General features: G+C 48.4%; 3 protein-coding genes across 3 annotated transcripts; 1 reads left to right on the top strand and 2 right to left on the bottom strand.

Moving 5' to 3' along the window:
* Window positions 1-3,497: 3,497 nt before the first annotated feature.
* On the bottom strand, window positions 3,498-6,382 carry EMWEY_00019500 (hypothetical protein, conserved; the record flags this gene model as incomplete). Its single annotated transcript, XM_013480199.1, has 7 exons — window positions 3,498-3,771; window positions 3,962-4,018; window positions 4,407-4,528; window positions 5,311-5,430; window positions 5,568-5,659; window positions 5,909-6,182; window positions 6,368-6,382. The coding sequence occupies 7 exons, from the start codon at window positions 6,380-6,382 to the stop codon at window positions 3,498-3,500; spliced, it is 954 nt and encodes a 317-aa protein (XP_013335653.1).
* A 600-nt stretch (window positions 6,383-6,982) lies between these two features.
* EMWEY_00019490 (ubiquinone/menaquinone biosynthesis methyltransferae, putative) lies at window positions 6,983-8,692 on the top strand (the record flags this gene model as incomplete). Its single annotated transcript, XM_013480198.1, has 2 exons — window positions 6,983-7,262; window positions 7,749-8,692. 2 exons carry the CDS (start codon window positions 6,983-6,985, stop codon window positions 8,690-8,692), a joined length of 1,224 nt encoding a protein of 407 aa, XP_013335652.1.
* Window positions 8,693-11,093: 2,401 nt separating this feature from the next.
* On the bottom strand, window positions 11,094-17,412 carry EMWEY_00019480 (Multi-pass transmembrane protein, related; the record flags this gene model as incomplete). The annotated part of the gene is made up of 12 exons (XM_013480197.1): window positions 11,094-11,182; window positions 11,468-11,582; window positions 11,998-12,135; window positions 12,941-13,024; window positions 14,078-14,160; window positions 14,339-14,551; window positions 14,980-15,058; window positions 15,640-15,759; window positions 16,208-16,330; window positions 16,583-16,667; window positions 16,909-16,993; window positions 17,382-17,412. 12 exons carry the CDS (start codon window positions 17,410-17,412, stop codon window positions 11,094-11,096), a joined length of 1,245 nt encoding a protein of 414 aa, XP_013335651.1.
* Window positions 17,413-20,507: the final 3,095 nt, after the last annotated feature.

Genomic DNA, 20,507 nt, shown 5'->3' with positions numbered 1-20,507 from the left:
AATTTATTCGGTTTTGTTTTGTTTGGGTTCTTAGCCAGCTAAAACGGGTTTATGCACTGGGCAATTCAATGATCTTGCTTCGGCCGCCCTGCAGGCAGCTGTATCTGTTGCCTCACTTTCCATAGAGTACGCAGGTGCATCAGTGCTTCTCTCCAAAGCACATGGCCGATTGTACAATTGTGCTAACGGGAGCATGCAAATGCTCGCAGAGCATTGGTGCGTCTAGACATGGGCCAATTGTGCTGGTAGCGCCAGTCCGTGATCGTATTCCGTAAGTGCCATCTGCTGCAGCCGACTCAAAATGCTTGACAAAACTTTTGTACATGCAACTGGTCTGCACTCCTCCCCTCCAGGCAGCGGCCGTGCAATTGCCTAGTCTCTTGGGAAGCCCGGCCAGGCTTTAGTTGCAGCCCCACATGCGAGCGCATGCAAGCCGCCTGTTCTGCATGCACAGAACCGGTAGAGGACTGTTGGAAACTTCAAGTTGCTGGTCGGTTGCCTACTACCGCGTACTACCATCGAATGGGTGCTCGTGTGTAATCTTCACACGCAGAGTTACCAGCATCGGACACACGTTGCTACAGAGTCCGATACTTCAACAAATTACATTGTACTTGGCAACGCCAAAATGGGGCTAAAGTGGCATATCGTCATATTCACATGCAGGGGGCCTACGGAGGGCCAACCAAGTCTGGTTCACAACGGGCTTCAGTGTGCCCTGACAACTGCCCTCAGCCTTAGCAAGACTATGTCTGCTGCTTGCATCCACGGGCGCCTTGCAGAACCAATTGCGGCACGATGTACCGCAAATCAAGGCGTTGCCTCTCCTCACCACCCACACGCATTTGTGCCGCTGTCCCCAGATCACCCGGAGACTGCAAGGGACTGCGGGAAATACACATACATATATTGTGTTTTTGTACATGTGTATAGCAACTACTCCTTCCTCCTTCATGCCTGCTTCATTTCTTCTCCTTGCGCTAAGTTTGTTTTCTGCTTCATTTTTTACGTGAGTGCTTTGTGCGTTAATGAGTGCCTTGTGTTTTAACGTCTCCTGTTGGGTTGCGCTGACTACAACCGGCAATCGGACTTCCAACGCATCATGTTGGCGCGCCCTGGCAACAGCAGCACCGGTGGTCGTGGTAGTAGTAGCAGCAGCTTCTAGTATGGCTGTTGCAATATTCAAGCTGCGGCAGAGCGTTGCATGAGCCTCTACTGCAGCATGTGCTGCTGCGCGTGCTGCACCAATTACACCAGGTGCAGCAAAATCCCCGGCTGTAGCAACCTGACCAGCTGTGGGTGCTGCAACAGCCCACTCAGCGTATGCAACACCCTGTGCAACAGCGGCTGCAGCTGCCACGCTGTTGCTACTGTTTCTGCTGCAACAGCAGCAGCTAAAGCAGCAGCAGCTTTATGCAGCTGTATCAGACTCCGTTTCTGATTCATTTTCGATAAGAAGGACAACGCAGTTGGGGCAAAGCCCAGCGGCTTCCAAAGTACCCTCCTGAAGCGCAGACAGACAAAATGCAGCAAATGCTTTGCAGCAACAGCAGTAGGAGCTGCTGATACATGAGCAGGCAGCAGCACCATCAGCAGCAGGGCCTACTGCTGAAGTGGCAGTAGCAGCAACAGGTAAGTCCAGCGATTCTTTTGTGTAGAGTTAGTCAAGGTACAACAGAAGCATGAGTGCCATATCAAAGGCTCCCGCTGCTCTAGTTCGTCTTCTGTTTAGTAATGATGCATGCGATTGGCTCCGTTTGCTATTCCTGCTGTTCTCAGTACTGTTCCCTATGCTGGCTGGAATCTTATGAGTGCAGACGTTCTGATAATTGCTACTATTAATTCTATTAGTCTTCGATATAATTGGTGTTACTGTTGTTCCGGTTATTACGGCTCTTGCCTCACTACCACTAGGGCCAGTGCAGCAAGCGGACCGTTATGGATGCGCTTTTCCTCTATTGTTGGTAGAATTATACGTCTTACTATAACTGGTCGTATAATTCATATTGCCACAATTAGTGGAGCTAATAGCTACCATTATCGCTGAGATGGCTATTGCTGTTTTACCCTGGGGAGAACTCTGTAGGGTGATACAACCAAATCAAACTTGGACGGAATTTGCAGAGAAGGCATCTGAACCACAAAATGCAAAACAACAAAAAGCTGCTTGAAAACAAACGAACTAACAGAACTTCAGAGAACTAACCAGCACACGACTCGAGCTGATACACATATAACAGAAACGGCAAGTTGTCTGAGCAGCAAAACACAAAACCCCAAGAAAGAGCAGGAAACAAGAATTACTGATGCGCCCACGAAGAACGGAAAGTGCACAAACGGAAAAGGGAAGGACCGGCAAAAAGTGGGAGACGCATGCATAAAGAAAGAAGGAGAAGCAGGCAAAGAATGGAGGGCAAATACGGAAAGGGAGTGAAAGAGGAGACTCAAGAGAGACATAAAAACAGAAAGACACAAAATACAAGCGGCGACTGGAAAGTGAAGGCAAACAAATACCAGGGAAAGGGAAAATGTATGCAACAGCAAGGAGTGAAGAAACCAATATGCACAAAGAGTTGAGCGGCCGTCGGGAGAAGTCGAAGCACGAAGGATGAACGGCACACATGCGGGATCCGGGACAAGGGAAAAGCAAAGTTAAAGACATGAGGCGACTGCAATCGTGATAAATCGCAGACATATGATGAGAGGAAAACACAGGAGTCAGAGCCGCTGGAACAAGCCCGACTCGAAAGCAAGAGTTGCGAAAGAGCCTTTAAAACAGAAAGAAAAACGAGACAGTGAGAAAGGAATGCCCAAAAGGAGCGTTAAACAAATAAAACGAAGAATGATATACGAGGTGAAGCTAGAACCATGAGACAAAGAGAACAAGAAGCAAGAACAGAGACAAAAAATGTGACAAAGACATACCCAGAGAGAAAGTCACACACAAAGTATGCGAGAGACAAACAAACAAGGGGGGGAGTTTGGGCAGAGAAATGCATAAAGACACGTAGCAATCTATCAATCCATGAAGGGGATGTAGGGGAAAAGTAACGACAACAGACAAAAAATGGAGCGTCTCCTCACGTCGCAGTATTCAGCCACGCAGTCGGTCCACCGATAAAGAAGCGCAAGAGAAGAAGACGCCGCGAACGTTCTTGTTATCCTTTTTCCGCATGGTAGTTTAAGACGAATCTTAAAAACACAAAAAAAACAATAAAAGAATCCAAATGAGCAGAATAGCTCCAACAGACATGAATCGCCCATCCTCCCTCAACACAAAGCCCAAAAAAGAAACCTAAATAAGCTAGATAAGGACAAACCGAGATTCCTTGAAGCATGAACACAGTAAAATAAGGAAGTAATACAATACATGACAGGCAAACACAAAGTCGACATCAGACGCGAAGCGGGGGCAAAGAGAATAACAGCAGGCCCAGTACCCAAACACGCCAGCAACAGGAGAAATTTCTGAGTGTATGGAGCTTTCGTTGCTTTTGTCAATGCTGTCGCTTATTCTGTTCCTGTGTCTGCTTCTGCTCCTGCAACTGGAGATCGCCATTGTTTCTTACTGTTGTCCTTTCTTCCGGAGGCAGTTTGTTGCACTCCGTGTCTTGGGCTTTGAAGTCTGCTGCTGCGGCGGTTCGTCGTTGCTTCTGCTGCTGCAGCTGTTGCTGCCGCTTCTCCCGCTTCTGAGCCAACCTTCGAGCTTCTTGCTGCCGCCGCTGCAGCTCCCTTTCCCGCTGTATCCTTTCTTCCCTCTGAATAGACATTCTGTGCGTAGAAGCAGCAACAGGAGCAGCAACGGCAACCGCAGACACCAGCATACCCTCTAGCACAAAGGAGCCAACACTGCGAACAGGTAATTTTGCACTGAAATGAAGGGAGTCGAAGGGGCATATCACGAGGAGTTCAGACCAAATGACCTCAGGTGGTATATCGGCAGCTTGGCGTGTACTCATACCTCAGGGATTCTTGGCGTTGAATCTCCTCAAACGCAGCTTCTTGTTCACGGCGCAGTCTGAGTCTCAAACGCTAAACCTAAATCCTAAACGCTCAATGCTAAACCATGGAAAGGTCCAGTTTGGATACGTCGGAGGCAAAGAATGACACAAGAATGCAACACTAAACGAGTCGCTAAATGCCAGCAGCTGCCAACCAGAAGCAAAAAGACAAGAGAAGAAAGCTTCCAGGCGAGCAACAAGGAAGAGATAAACCAGGAAACTGCTTCGAGGCAAAGTGGAGACGGAGACACAAATGTTAATAACCGTGGGGCTACGGCAAAAACGAAAGGCATCTTGGAAACCGAAAATAAGCAAATACACAGCTAGGCATCTTTGAGGTCTGTAGCGGCCTCTAATTTTTTCAACAATAGCAATAATTTTTCGTCTTGGGTTACTGCTAATTACATTTGCGTCTGCCGAAGCGCCTCTTGCTTCTCGGCGCATTCCTGCTGCAGCTCCTCGAGGCGATCTAATGCCCCAACTGCATGCGACGCCGCCTCAGCTTCTCCCCATGTCCCCTGCAAAGCCTGAACTCGCATAAGCCAACACCAGAAACAACAGCTGCACAAGCAACCTCAGAACCAAGGAGTGCAGCAAGAAACCCTCAGTTGCAGTGACAGCAGTAGCTGCTACACTAGGATTGGCAGTAACAGCAACAGTGACAGTGCAACCAATAGTAGTAGCAGCAGCTCCACTGGCACGACCTGGAGTCCCAACACTCTGGACACAATGGTTAGGAGGAAACATAGCAGCAGCAACAGCAGCAGACGATGATGATGGTGATCAGCGGACGGTGTGCAGCCAGCTGTGGGCAGCCCGTAGCCAGTTGAGGCTGGGATCTCTTGGAGGTCGGTTAGGGAGTATTGGTTGAGGAATAAAAATCAACAAGCAAGGGAATGCATGCAGCTGTAGCAGCCGCTGCAACGCAAGGCCCTCCCGGCTCCTAGACCAGTTCGCAGCGAACAAACATCCATGTGTCTCCTGAAAAAAAAAATGAATGCAGCAGCAGCAACAGCTCAAATGTTGCTGCAGCACTAGACGCGAAGCATCAGCAAAACCAGATGTTGCTGCTGCAACAGGCAATGCCGCACAATGCAGAGAAGAACAGCAAAGCACACGAAAGCAGCAACACGAAGACGCATCAGGCAATGCGCACAGATGTCTGCTGGAGAAGCCTCCAGCAGAGCCGGGGAGCGGCAACAACAGAAGAGCAATCGACAACAGCAACAGGAGGAGCAGCAGCAAAAGCAGCAACAACACAATAACAGCACCAGCAATAGCAGCAACATCAGCACCACCATCGGCTCACCAGGAGTTCAATGAAGAGCGCACTGCCAAGGGCCTCACGGCAGGCCACGTCCGCCGAGGGCCCCTCCTCATGCAAATAGACAACCAAGGGTTTCTGAATAACTCGCGCCTCACTAAACGCCTGAAGTACAGCCAACATAACAAAAACTACCCCAGTCAATAAATGTACAAAGATGCATTGGTGTATAGGGATTGTCTCTGAGAGAGCCTGCAAAGAAGGGTTAAAGAAGGGCTTATGGTGTCGGTTTTGCCATTTACGTCTCTAAAAGAGCCTGGAAAGAACGGGGGATGCTTATCTCCGTATTTTGCTTCGTACATATCGGAGAAGGTTGGAGTTGACAGAGCGCGAACTGCAAAAGACAAGTTGAAACAGAAGAAGCTAAAAGAAATACACTTATGGAGAACAAATACGACAAACGTGAGGCAGTCAAGCTCGAAGAGACAAGGAGTACGAAACCAAAGAGACAAATAAGACCAAATGCACAAACACAAAAACAGGGAAAAGAAAATAGACTAAGGCAAAGGGGGTGAGAGAAAGAAAACAGTGAAGAAGCCGGATCTCAAGAAAATACAAACGGCAACAACAGACGCTGACATACTCAGCACGCCTTGAGTAGCAAACACAAATCTCTTAACTATAGTTCCTAAGGCACTCAGCGAGCCTCTACAGAAAATCCACAGAGAAACAATCACGTCGAACACCTTCCCTAATCCAAGACGCCTCCCGTTGCCTTCTCCATGACTCCCCTGCGCGTCATGGGCCCCTCCCTGGAAGTCCCCTGGAGGCGCCTCTTGCTGGGATTCCGGCTCCCTTGTGTCTGAAGGGGTGGGCTCGCGACCGCTTCCCACGTCGCGCCTTCTCAACTCGTTTGCCTGTACAGATTCAGAAATAAACACTGGAAGCCCAAACCCTAAACCCCCCGTAGGCAGAAAGGGTAGATGGAGGTGATGACGCTGTTCCCGGTGCTGCTGCTGCCGCTGCAGCTGTTACTGCTGAAGTTGCTTCGGGTACAGTCGCAGTTGCTGCTCCTGCCGTATTCAGCAACAGAAAAGCATACTCTTACGCGCTGCATCCGCGTTGGTGTCTTTAGTAAGCTGAAGGAGCTAGCTAAAACGGAAACAGCTGATTGGGCTTATTCCTCCAACTGTTTTCTGTATGTTGGGAAAAAGAAAAAAAGGAGGCGATAGCAATGCTCCTGCCTGTTCTGTTGCGTACACGCAACAGCTCGGCATGGGAAGCTGCTGCCTGTTGCGATACTCTAGCAGCTTGTTCGACTGTCTCGTTGCTTCACTGGTTTTCTTTAATACGCTTTTTCTCCCGTTGCGGAATCTAGAAGCACGAAGTGGCCCCCTGCTGAGAAGCAGAGGGCTGGAAAAGGAAGACACAATCTGCGTATACACCCCAGTCTTATTGAAGATAATGAACACATACTCCTGATAAATCAAAATAAAGTAGAAGAAATAACCGAAGCGACTCCCTTTCTGTGAAGGGTTTTCGGATTTAGGTTTAGGGTTCAGGGTTTGGGGTTTGGGGCCCCAGCTCCTCCCGTCTCCGTGGGCGGAGTACCTGCTCTTTTGCTTGAACAAAGCAGGCTGGCAATTATTAAATTATGATTGAGGGGTAAGCGTTCAGTTTTGAGTAGAAGGAATCTATTCCTTCCCCAAAACACATCATGCACTCTGCTGTGCGTTATCTTCACAGAGGGGCCCCCCGGGGCCTCCCCCTGTCTTCAGCGGTGTTCTACTCGGGGCTATCCCCCCCCGCGCCTTTATCTGGGGGCCGCTGCGGAGGTGCTTCTTCCATATTTGAGCTCCCCTTTGGGCTCCCCCGAGCCTTCACCACGGGGCCCACCGGGGGCCCCCAAGAGAGGCCCATGGCGTCCTTTGGGTACAGGGATGTAACAAGGGAAGAAAAGGAAAAACTGGTTAATGACCTGTTCACCTCCGTCGCAGGTAATCTAGCAGATTACCTGCTATTTTTATTTGATCCAGGGAATATTTACTGACATCGGGCTGCGCCGTTATACACATTATCGGGTTTGTAAATTGTCTATTATGATTGAAGATGTCTGAATATATGTATATGAGCGTGTGTATCGATTATACGTACGAGCCCATAGGTTCATGTGTATTCGTGTGAATATACCTGGAAGTGCGTATGCATGCAATTTTCATGCATACTGCTGCAGCCAAATTCCACTTCCAAGGGCTCAGACTTCTGGGTTTGTATGCCCACGAGCAGCCTTGTCTGCGAACGTCTGAATATGGGGGGATTTTATCTGTCACCCTCCGTTTTATCATTACTATGTATTCATGGAATGCGTTGCCTAGAAGCAAAACAAATGCACTGTGGGTTGAGCATCAGACTGTCTGCGGCTATCCTATCTGCCTCTGAACCATCTGCTTGCTGTATGGATACATGCTATTTTTCGTTTTCAGAGAAATACGATCTCATGAATGACTTGATGAGCTTCGGCCTCCACCGAATTTGGAAGGACAACTTCACGCAACTCGTCAACTTCCCCCCCTTACGCGCACGCAAGACACCAGGGGAAGATTCTCAAGGGACCCCTGCAAGGGATTCCACACCAGCTCCCAACGCAACTGCAGCAGAATCCCCCGCAGAGCGGGGCCCGCATGAGGATTCCAAAAACGCTGGGGCGTTTACGGTGTTGGATTTGGCCGGAGGGACTGGAGACATTGCCTTCCGGTTGATAGACAGGGCCCTGGAACAGCTGACACACTTCGAGCAGCAGAATCAGGGGCAGCAGCACGGGTTGGTTTGCAGTGGAGTCGAGATAACGGTATGTGATATAAATGAGCAAATGCTACAGGTGGGGATGCAGAGGGCAGTTGAGCGGGGTCTTCCAGCCTCTCCCTTAGTAGACACAATGAGCTCCGGCAGCAGCAGTAGCAACAGTAGCAGGATTGTGCTACCTAGAAGCACTGACTTTGGGCACGTGGGCCCTGTCGGGGTGCGTTGGGTGAGAGGTAGCGGGGAATGTCTGCCCTTTGCGTCATCTTCGTTTGATTTATTGACGATCGCCTTTGGTCTTCGGAATTTTACCAATGTTGAGAAGGGTTTACAAGAGGCGTTGCGGGTATTGAAGCGTGGGGGGCGCCTGCTTTGTCTGGAATTCTCCCCTGTAGACACGCCAGTGATAAAACCACTGTACGATTTGTTTTCTTTCACTGCGTTGCCCGTGCTGGGGCAATTCGTGGCTGGAGACCGCGGGGCGTATCAGTATCTCGCAGAGTCCATTCGCCGCTTTCCCGCTGCTGAGGTGCTAGGCCGCATGCTGCAGCAGCAGGGCTTTGTGCACGTGTCGTACTCCACTATGAGTTGCGGCATCGTTGCTATACACTCCGCTCACAAACCCTGATGGCAGGGTCCCCCACAAGCCGCATCGGACGAGTAACTGTTTTGCTGGTACAGCTGAAATAGCTCTCCACTATTCGATTTCACCCTCTTTTCGGTGCATCGGCAGTTGCTTTGCATGCAGATATGTGTATGTGTACAACTTTTCATGCAGTTTTATGTGGTTTCTATGCAAACCAGCTTCTATTTGCACGAAGTTCTGTGTGCGGCGGCTTTTACGTACACCAGCTGCTGAGTGTACCAAGTGCGGTGGCACTAAACGTTCCTGCACTAGCCGCTGCTGCTTTAGCCGCTGTGCAACAATACTGCAGCACCACAGGAGACGCATAGACACACCTGAATACATAATACGATGAGAGCTGCATATGATGACGCTGCAGCAACATTCACAGGGGACCCTTAACGACCCGGCGTTAGGAGAGAAGGGGGAGCCCCCGAAGATCCCGAAAAAGCTGTGAGGCCCCACAGGGCATCTGCGTTTTGTTGCAATGTATGTTCCTGCTCGACCTCGTGTTCATACACCGGAGTGAGTTGCCTCTTCCTTGTACCTGGGGATTGTACTAGAGCAATTCAAATGTTTGCAGGAGGCAACTACAAATTTGGACAGTTATCTAAAAGCTTTCGTTTGAAACCGTTACTCGATTAGTGAATAACGGGAACTTAGAAAATAAATTAAACATCACTGGGACGGCATCTACTAGGCGGCAAATCTAAGCCGTTGGCTGCAAGTTAAGGCATTCTTCCGTCAATTTGCAGTCTACAGACACTTCAGTTTAACAAGGTAGAGACTCCCATGGAACCCATAGAAGGCTGCAGGCAAATATAGCGAGGGCGCAGGCAAATACAAGCAGAAAAATATGGCCCAGCATCTGAGAGTTGCAAACACGCATACGCCCAGACAAGCAGGGAGCAGCAACGGCAGCAGCAACAATAGGGTCACTGGCAACAGCGAGAAAGAAAAAAGTGAACAACACGGGCCATACCAGGAAGATGGGCGCCCCAACTGCGATATCGTGGGAGGCCTTCATGAGGGGGAGGGCAGCAGCAGCAGATGCTCCCAGTTGTTTTGTTTGTTTGTATTCCGGCATTTCGGTTGCATCCACCGGCCTCCCCGCCACGTATATACAGCCCGTAGAATTAAAGCTGTGTCCGTATGTGATCTGCGCACAAAGCCGTCACATGTGCATCTGCATAGTTATAATATATATATTGTGCTTTAGCTTTTTAGTATTATGCTGTCCGAAGGGGTCCGGTTTAGGGCTTCGAACAGAGGGTTAAGTGCCTCTAGTTTGAGTACTTTGGCCTTTAAGTCATGGCGGCACTTCCAGTTAATAAGAAGAAGGGCCACCTGCAGATACGGGAGCAGGCAAACTATAGGCAAGAAGCGTCTCAACAGCTGAATAGAGATGAGATGGAAGCACTACGGAAGGGAGGCATGTGCAGCAAGGAACAGAAGTACCAAAAAGGAGCATACAAAACCTAGCAAGCAAGCGCACTGGTGCATGGCAAACAAGATGACAACCGCCGGTAAACAGGGGGTGACGCGAAGGCCAGTAAATATATGAAGAAAAGGTGCACACACCAAGGACAACCCTCCCTACCTTCCATATGCAGAGGAATATTGTGAATATTTTGGTTATATCGTGCATGTCGGCTTCTACGGAACCTGACAACGAAGAAAAGGGATAAGTTTAGGGCAAATAAAGGGATGCGGTGCAACTCAATCAAATTGGAAAAAGGCATGAGGGATTAAGAAAGACAGGGTTTTGTCTTTGTTATCGGCGTGCAGCCAATGTATAAACGCACACGCAAAGGGCTGGGAAGTGTGGCAGCAGCAAGACAAAAACCAAACAGGTACAAAATAAATGGGACGGGCGCAAGCTAACGCAGAATGCATAAAGTAGACGAATCTGAAGAGCCGAAGCAGACAAAGCACGACGAAATCAAATCCAAGGGCTAGCATGAGTATGCAGAAAAGCTCCAGAAAGCCGCACGAGAAGGAAAGAGACAAGGCCAAAAAGGGGCTGCAGCTCTGGGGATGGGAAGGATTCACAAGCAGAGAAGACAGCGGGAAACGGGAGCAGCAGGTGATCGAAATCGGTTCCAGAGAAGGAGACGCAGATAATATGGAAGTGGGCGAGTATTATATGCATGCATAGCCATCAGACGAATTCGTAGTTCTATATAAGAAAAAAGGCTGAAATATACCTACCTAATTTCCAGGCGTTGAAAAACACCTTCATCCACGACAAATCAAAGATGATGCCACTGTTATCAAAACAATAGAAGCCAGAAAACAAGAGAATGAGCAACAGAAACATACGACGTAACCAGGGGCAACGAACCCAACTAAATGAAAGGGAAGTGCAAATATTTGTGAGCATTTAGTAAAGGAAGGTAACATCTTAGTGCTCGGGTATTGAGACGGAAGAAGCGGACATGATGCAAGAAATCATTAGGAAGGAATATCGCCCCAATGTCCATCGAATTGGATCTGACAAAGAACCGCAGACACAAACACAACAACTAACGCACGTATGCTCTCGTTCGTTCGTCTGTTCTTGTGGCTGTGGTCAATACTGCCTTCTGGCTGTCCGTTGTTCGGTATGCCTATCTACCGGTCTGGTGTTCTGTGTATTTTAGTCGGTTTGCTGCTGCAGAGCCGGTATATACTGCTTCAGAGCTGTTTGCACCCCTCAGGTTCTCAGAACTATCCCACTTCTCCGACTTCATGCCCAATTTCTAGTGCACGCTTTATGTATTTTGTGCGTTGTCGTACTCAAGTTATTCCAAAAGAGAAAAGCAGCAATGCACTGGTCTAGGTAAACAGCTCGCGAATGTCCGGCAACGCTGGAAAGCAACACTGTCAAAGCCACGGCGTACTGGCTGGTCAGCTGAAGCACGTAAACGCAGCAGCTCACTTCAACACTTCAGTGGTCGAGCAAACTGATCAGTGTCCAGTAGCATCAACAGCCGGGGCGCATCAAACTACAAGTGTGTTCATCATTCATATTGTAGGTCTTTCTGCTCATATACTATTTACATGCACATGTACACGGCAGAAAGATGGCGTGCTTTTCCTACATGCCTCCCCGCACACGAATGTCAGAAACACCGTGCATTGTGCCTCTATGCTGTGCGTACACATATCTAAGCACATATTTTGCGTAATGAATCATGCAAGCGTATTTGTTCGCATTTATTTGCTATTTTGCACACGCTATATCTGAATTCAAGCATCAACACATTTATGCATTTTCGCTGTTGCTGATAACCCGTCGTGATCTCGATCGAGACCAGAAAGCCCACCATCCAACCAGGAAGCTTCAGATACTCTCGGAGATCCTCCAACTGGCGAGACAAAAGTTCGGGAATTATCTTCACGCAGTTAAGCAAGCCGCCGCCCCCCGAATCGACCATGCAGAAGGGCCGATTCAGCTTGTCCAGCTGTAGAGGGGAAAAGGTGACAATTCAAGAAACAAATAATGAGACAAACGGCAAGGCGCACGAATAGCGAACAAGAATACGCGACATAGGGAGAAATAATGCAGAGAAAACACAATGCATATATATTCCCAAAAACATGAAGCAAGGCGCCAACAAACGCATCAAAAAGATACTCCAACTCGAGCGAAAAGCAAATGCGTAGTACGAAAAGGAGGAGAAATGGAAGCCGAGCAGCAGCAGAGAAGGGAGGAAAGAGTAGCGTTAGAATTTGCGACCAGCATGTAAACCTAGGTGCGAGAAACAAGCGAGAAAACAATAACATTCAACAGATGAAAAGGCAAGTCAAAATGAAACGCAAGAAGGGACAAAAGGAAACAGGACGGAGTCAAAGTAAAAGAGACAATGTAGGTAGCTGGCAACTATCCCAATACGTGTTGGACTGTCTTCAGTTGTTTCAGTTAATATCAATAGCTGTGCATATGCACCTATGTATTCGCACGCAGTTTGGCACGGGAAAACACACGAAGTTTGTACGGCAACAGATCAGGCACACAGAGGCAAAACCAAACGCTGATCAAGTACATAAACAACGATATGGCGCATACTCAAACATTCGACCCAACCAACATATCTAACAAGGCAGATGGACAACAAAAATGTATACGCAAAGCGCAGTCTAAAACCGCAGAATAGGTAGGCCACAGTAAAAGGAAGCACACTAACACGCGAACATAAGCAAGCAAAATAACCCTCCAGACAAAGACGAACAAACAATTAAGCGCAGGCCAACGCGTCAACAACTCACCTCTTCTTGGTAGTCCGACAGTTCCCTTATTTTGGCCTCCCGACGAATTGTGAACTCGTGAAGGTATTGCTCATAGAGGGCTCGCTGAGAAAACAGGAAAAGCAAAGAAAGAATATCAACTTAATGACCTGCGAAGGAGGGAATGTACGGCGCTCAAGATGAACAGCCACCCACGCACGCTTTTTAAAGAACATTCGCAGCTTTATATAACCGCAAGTCAGATTTTACTTTTGAAGGAGAAGGTCAGCACTAGTTAAACACGATTTTGCTTGCATTAACCTTCCAAACATGCGTAGACGTGCACTGGTGTGATACACAGGTAAAGATGATTTACAGATGCATGCACGAATAAACGGATATCTGCGAGGGTAGATGTGCATGCACAGCCAAACAGGTCTTTGAATGCTACGCACATAGATCGTCGGTTGTGCATTGACAGCCGTGTGCACATGCGCAAAGAGGTTTGAACACAAGTGCAAATGAATCCAGAAGGAATGAATGTGAATGTGTGTCTATGTGTATGTTAGGAACGTCTACAGACGATCAGGCATATCAGCAAGCAAGCATACAAATGCGTGCAGTGAGCAATGAGCATGCAAGCACAAATGGGCCTCCGTTAGCATTCACTTTTATATTTATACATTAAGACACCTGTGTGTGTGTGTTTTGGTTTTGCTTGTCCTTTTATTTGTTTGCTTGTTTGCCTGCTTGCTTCCTTCCTTGCTTTTTTGTATACATGTGTGCAAGTGATTACGTGTTGTCGCAGAGAACACCCCCTTTCCACGCCTTTCCGGATATGGCATATTACGCCTATTAAGTGCACACTGATCCCTTTCGCGTTACTGACAGAAATGAATTTAATTTATCATGTATTACAGCGAACTTGTGCATGCAGGCACGCAAGATTTCCACTGAATCTATTGATGTGGAGCAAACTGCAAACTGTGCAAATAACTGGAACATCCCCGTGGTCCATCCAATAGAAAAGCACGGCAAGAACTCTGGCTTCAAGTACAATCATACGCATTCACGATAAAAGCATGCATCTCCTTTCTCTCTTCCATTGAGAAATATCCAAAAGACAAGACAGAACTGTACACCACGTATAGACGGAAAATGCACTTTCTTCATCTTCACCTTTGAGAAGATCCATTGGCAAGACAGTACAATCTCTCCGGCGTGCCCCCATATCTCCTTCACGAATTCCCTTTTCTTTTGGTCTGTCGCAATGGCAACGCAAGTAAACAACAAGCGGAGAGCAAACGAGGGTGTCAGCATGTGAACAGCAACGCCGTATGGGATCAGGAAGCAAAACGGAAAACGAATGATAAGAGAAGTAACAGGTTTAACTAATTGCTCATTTATAGAGGCTAGCTGGCCGTGTCAATGAACTGATACCGCTCAGGTCCTGCAAAAGAACAGAGCAGTCTCCCACGAGCTCTTCTCTGCCAGAGTTTGGGTCAACTTTGATGAGGCAAAGGCGGAGATCTCCATCTCTGCTACTGATTTCAAATGAAAAAACTTCGTTAAAGAAACAAACGCCGCGCTCGACCTGGACCGCTGCTGTCTCTATCACTTGCTGCTGACATTCCAGATGCACCTTGAAGACGTCTGCAGCACAGCAGGCGCCGCCTCACCTATTGCCGAGCTGGAAAAGCGGCAACCCAATATATAGCGCTGATGATGATACACGCAGAAAACGACCATGGCATACACAGAAGGAGGGCACCGCGATGACGAGACGCATAGAATCGGAGAGGTAGCGACACGTCAGTAAGGTGAAGAGAGAAAGTGAAACAGGCTTGCGGGAGGGACCGAACAAGGAAGAGACGTATACGGTACGTGAGGCAAGGAAGGACAACAACGGTGTTTACAGACAAAGTGAAAATTTGTGGCAGGTACAGACGAACAGGGCAAACTAACAGCGCACCTGACGAGGCCCGAGACAAATAAAGGCCAAGGATTGCAAAGGCACACACGGAGGCAGGTGGAGCCAGATGCTAACTACAAGGACAAGAGCCGACACGGAGGCAACTCACCTCCTTCTGAAGCAGCAGGACTTCCCGAGTCCAGGCTCTGTAGGCAGGCGACTTGAGCAGTAAGTTTGCTCTCTTCGGCCTGAAGGAGAGTAAACAACTATAAGAGCATTTTTTGATCGGATTTGTGCAACACCTACTGTTGGCTCTACAGTGCCATATGCGCTTCGCTATGCAATGAAAACCAAGAAGGCAGACTCTCCAGTAGGTACTGCCCATGCAGCTGCGGACTTCGCAGTCTAACGATACTGAAACAACAGGCAGCGCAGCGGTGCAATGCGATGCGCTAAGGTGCTAGTGATCTAAAAGACACATGCATACAGGGACGAAAGGCGGCAAAATGCAGAAAATGGGACAGTTATATAGACACGGAGGGAGAATAAAACGCAGGACAAGAAACGGACAGAAACTGATCCAACGGCAAATAGCAGGAAGGGGGAGAGCAGAGGGACGGCTGCGAACGTCATGATAGAGAAAGGCGTAAAGCGCAGAAAGAGAGGGAAACAGACAAATAAGGGAAAACAACAGCCATGGAGCAGTATTCATGCCCTCGCCTCGGAGACAACCTGGCACTGCAAGCGCAGCCCCTCCCTACTCCAACAAAGATCGGAAACTCCATTTAAGACTCCGAATGAAGGGCCTGCATTCAAGGTATCTGCTCACCAGAGCAGCGTTTGGGTCCATCGACAAGCTTGACAAATGCGCCTCTGCCTGCTGCAGCATCATCTCCGCTCCGTCCAGCTCCCCGCGAGCCGATTCCAGCACCGCTAGCAGTTCCCGCCGCTGAAGCAAGCATATCCAACAACTCAAAGCCACGCGCTTAAAGCATCTTCGTATATCAGGGTCTGTGTTGCGACTGGGAATTCTTTTGAGCTCTTTCCTATTTACAGCTGATACTTCTGCAAGATTCATATATATTTCCAGCTGGATCTAGTACGTGGTAAAGAATGTAGATATTGAAAAATGCGGAAAATTTCGATTCACTAGTAGTAGGTGAGAACACAAGAAACCAGTCTAAAAGCAGAATTATCAATGGATTGGTACTAGGAATTAGGTTCATACGAGAAGGTCTACGCTTCAAAGTCAGGGTACACTGTTTAGGATTCGGCATATGTCAGACTAGGGCTCATAGTTAGGCCTCCAACTATGGACACTCGATTCAAGTTGCAATTTCGTCGAGATACGGAGTGCAGGGCTTAGGGTTTGGGGAATTAGGAAGCAGGTGACTGACGCGTTTCATATAGGCCTCTATGAAGACGCGGCCAGTTGTACAAGGCTCCCTCAGCCCCCTAAATGATGACAAGGCAGCGTAGATGCGCCGAAGCATTTCTTCATCGTAGTGGCGTGCAGACGTCTGGGTTATGGAAGATCAACAAAGGAACACACAAGGCGGAATCCGATGGGAGCTTGTGCATGAATACGGCAAAATGAAGAGTTTCGAAAGGCGGCTCGACGGAGCGCTGAACAAGTATCGCCTTCCCTGCCTTCCCTTTTCGACAGAAATCACTAACATTAGTACAGTAATAATGCATCATTGCGTACGTGGAGCAACATAAAACATAAGGGACAAAATGTATTGAAAATCTTAATCAAAAGGAGTACTCACACGCAGACGAGCAAGCAACTCGGGCAAAGTCAAGATGGACTCGGGCAAAATCCCACATTTCTGGAAGTCGTCGTACAACAGCCGTCTGCAGATATTGCAACAACGATCATCTGGAGTAAGGGGACGAATGGGGAACTTCAGTACTTTCACACTGCTTGCACTATAATTTAGTACGATGATAAGGGCTTACAAGGCAGATTTTGCTAACTATGGACCGCCACTGCTGTTTCTACAACAACTGCCAATGCAACCAACCCCGTGCTGCTACTGCTGCCGTTGCTAGTGCGTTCGAGCGGCTGTTGCTGTTACCAGTATCGACTTCGCACCTTTCCGCTTCCTCCATCGCATCTCGGCTCTCCTGTATGTTGTCAGGGGGTGCGATGAAGGTATCTTCAATGCTCTCATTTGTGCCTACAGACAACACACGCAGGCAGCATGGCGGACTCTGTGACGCCGTTGACACTCATGTAATTTGCTGAAACTCTTGTAATACGGTGTGTGACAGCGTATTTTCCGTTACGCCTTGTTAGTGGTGTTGCGGGCCAACACGTGAAACACCATCGGGGGGACTGAACCGCCACTGTCTTTACACTTGCTTGGGCCCAGGAGGGCTCCTGAAAGAGACTGAAACCTGCAGAGCCTCTTAAATTATGTTTCAAGTGGTGTGGAGGTAGCTGATCAGCTGTTCTATTTCTTGTGTGTGGCGCCCGTGTCTGGGATTGACAGCTGCAGTGGCACGACGAGCCGCGCAGGGCACTGTGCAGCGGGTGGGAAATACCACTGAGCGAGATCTCCTCACCAAGGGAAAAGGGCTGGAGAAGGTAACTCATCTTCGTTTGGTTAAGGCCAGAAGAGTTCTTCTGGGTTCTAGCGATCGTTGCGGGCTTGCTGCAGAGGAGGCCGCTGCCGTGTAGATTCCAGTAGACTACTTCAGCTGTGTCTGAAGTTCACAAATTTCCCCTGCGATTGACTTCCAAATCACTCAACAAATTGAAAGAAAGCTCAAAGTCGTAGCTGCAATTTCAGCCGCTGGCACAGGAAAGTTTGCCGAAGTTGGTTTTTCGGGGGCGACTGAGAAACATGAGCGCAGCGCAGACTTCCTGCGGGAACAGCTTGTAGAGAAACCTGTAATATTAATTGAAAGAGCAGATCAATAAACGGTATAACGCATTACTCAAGCAAATGGTCTTCTTGGTGCAACACAACCTCTTCTTCCAACCGCCAGTCTGCCCCCGGTCTCAGGCAGTCCCGACCGCCGTTGACTGTACTTCACAGAGCCAAAATATTGGCGACCTATACGCATGAAGATAATTCTTCCTTTTCTAATAAATTAACTAGCCATTTTATTCTCTATAATATCCCTTAGTTTTAGGAATATGGCGGTGCTAGGATCGACAGCACTACCTTCATGCACAATCAATGGGCAATTCATCGTGTCTGTGTGAAAATTCGTGGTTTGTCGAAACCGTGAGCCTGATTTCATTATTTTCTGTCCTGGCTTTTTTCTAGTGTTTTAGTGATGGAAACTACCAGCGCCTTGCAAGTGTTTAAAACGGATACTCACCATAGCTGCCTCCTCCGTCCGGCGACTACTGTTCTCGGGCTAATAGTGCCTATCGAGACGTATGCATTCGTTCACTCTATGCCAACTGTGAATTTGGATGTTTGAGAGAAATTTGCGGGACAGGAGGAAAACTTGTGTTGCGCAGAATACTCTAGGGGGCCGCCAACGACAGGTGTAAGTGTAGCATGATGTACAAGAATTTGGCTACCGCCAAGTTTAGTACTGGTTGCCAAGTAGGTGTTTGGCAATTGTTTCCAGTAGAACAAAGTGCATAAAAAGCGTCCTTCGGCAGGTTTGCACGCATGCATGCCTCAGCAATGTTTGCAGCGCACCTTGTTTCAATACTTTCTGTGAGCCAACGAGTCTCAGGCACATGTGCTGTTTTGCTTAGAATACTTGGACTGGCAAGGAGATTACCTTTTTCTTGCAAACTTACATTCCAGCCTTTTGGCTCTGGACTGCACTACCGTCCCCTGCCGAGTTACTGGGGAAGTTACAAATAACTAGACAGCTCCAAGTGCATATTTAGGGAGAAAAAACAGCTAAGGCAAAATAGTGAACCATCTCACTCCAGCAGACCCAAAATATCAGCCTACGTTCGGGGTTGGAATAGGAGACGCATACGTCTGCGGTTACATCGAACGCGCCTTTCGTTTGGAAGGCTTACAAGCCCCCGTTCTGCCGTCTGTTATTTTCCCACCAGAAAGCTAATGCTGAAAAATGTTGCGTCAACAAATACATGTCCAGGCCCACAATTTGCGTAGCATGTACGGTCTTATCAAGTATATCTGAAGTGGGTTCCTGGCCGCTTACCCGGAAATAGTAAACGAACCATCAGAAGGCAAAAGCTCTCAGCACACTGTGGCCACTTCTGGCCGTTCGTGCCTACAGCAAAGACGGCTTGCTTGTGCTGCGTGCGGGGACGTCTTTCACCGTGTGTTGTAGCTAGGTGTGTTGCAGTTCACGCAGGCTTCCTTCTCTCTTGCATCTCCAGGTGTTTGATTCGCCGTTATCGGAAAGCGCGAAGATTGGGGACGGGGACCAGTTGCACTAGTGACGAACTATCATCTTAGGTACTTCAGCTCTACTGCAGCTCACAGTAGTCCTTGTAAAATTCCCAGGACCTGTCTTATAACTTGTACCCACACCTTGTGGCTATGACCCCAGCCTGGTCAGCGCTGCTGTGTGATGCAGGTGTTACGTACCAGCGTCGCAGTTTTTAGAGGTCCGTGAGCTTCCATGCGCGCTTGTGGGTTTCGGCAGTCTCACACACCCCAATGAACCACACTTTCTTACCTAATGAAGCCTGGGTGTTCGACATGCCCAGCTGAAACAAAGGCATAACGCTTAAAGCAGCATATCTCAAAAACTGCTAAACCGCCATTGTCGCTCTACCACAGCGGCGCGTGGGCCCTGCCGCAGTTGCAGCGCACCCGGTTGCAAACAGTGCTGCAGTGCAATCCCAGATGCAAGCACAGTCAACCCGCCTTCGCTGAATGCACTAACACAATGAAATCTTGCCGAAATTTTGCTTGCAGCCTGCACCCACATGAAGTACATGCGTAAACATCGAACACACCGTACTCCACCCATTGCTGCACAAACTAACACTGCAGGCTATTTTTGAACACGTACTTGGCATCTACCAGGCATCCTGCACGCAGGTAGAAGTCCCTGCGCCAACTTCGGACAGACCATTCTTCAGATGGTACTGCGAAGTTCGCAGACGACTATTAGTGTAGCCACTTACCCTACACAATATTGTGTGTGCACAGAGATTGGACACATTTTCGGTATTTTAGTGTTTCTAACTCAATAAATGCCCCTCCAAAGGTTCAAGAGACTGTAAAAGGTGGCATGATATGATGGAGCTGGTGTTCCGGCAGAGCCCTACCAGGCAGCTAAGCGGTTGGCCTAGCCCAGTGCGGGAAGGCGTTCTTCCGTTCCAAGATATTTTCTTATCAATTAGTTCGTGTGACTATATTTTATTATGTATGTTTACATGAGAAATCCAACTATTCGTTTCAATACTATGGGGTGCTGACCGCTCCTTGCTCTCCTTGGTGTGAGTGATGCCTGCAATGCTACGCCACGAATTGAAGGAAATATGCAGTTCCTTCCTGTGTCTTGGCTGCGGCCTAGGCATTCTGAATGGTTTTAAGTCTTCCTGAACTTCGTACGACAAATAGAAACACAGGCCTCGCTAAGTTGAGTGCAGGAGGGGTTGCTCACCTCGTCCCATTGGACGGCGTAAAACTGCGCCTAATTCTCTTCTGAGACGATCAGGAGTCTTCGCATTGTATGTCTTCTTGCAAGGTATCTTCTGCATGCGTCATAAGCTCTTGATCTAGGGGCCATTAT

This window comes from Eimeria maxima, genomic scaffold, assembly GCF_000499605.1.
Source record: "Eimeria maxima Weybridge genomic scaffold, Emw_scaff172, whole genome shotgun sequence".
Classification (NCBI taxonomy): Eukaryota; Apicomplexa; class Conoidasida; order Eucoccidiorida; family Eimeriidae; genus Eimeria; species Eimeria maxima.
Note: the sequence above shows the minus strand (reverse complement) of the source record. Positions and strands in the feature narration are given on the sequence as shown.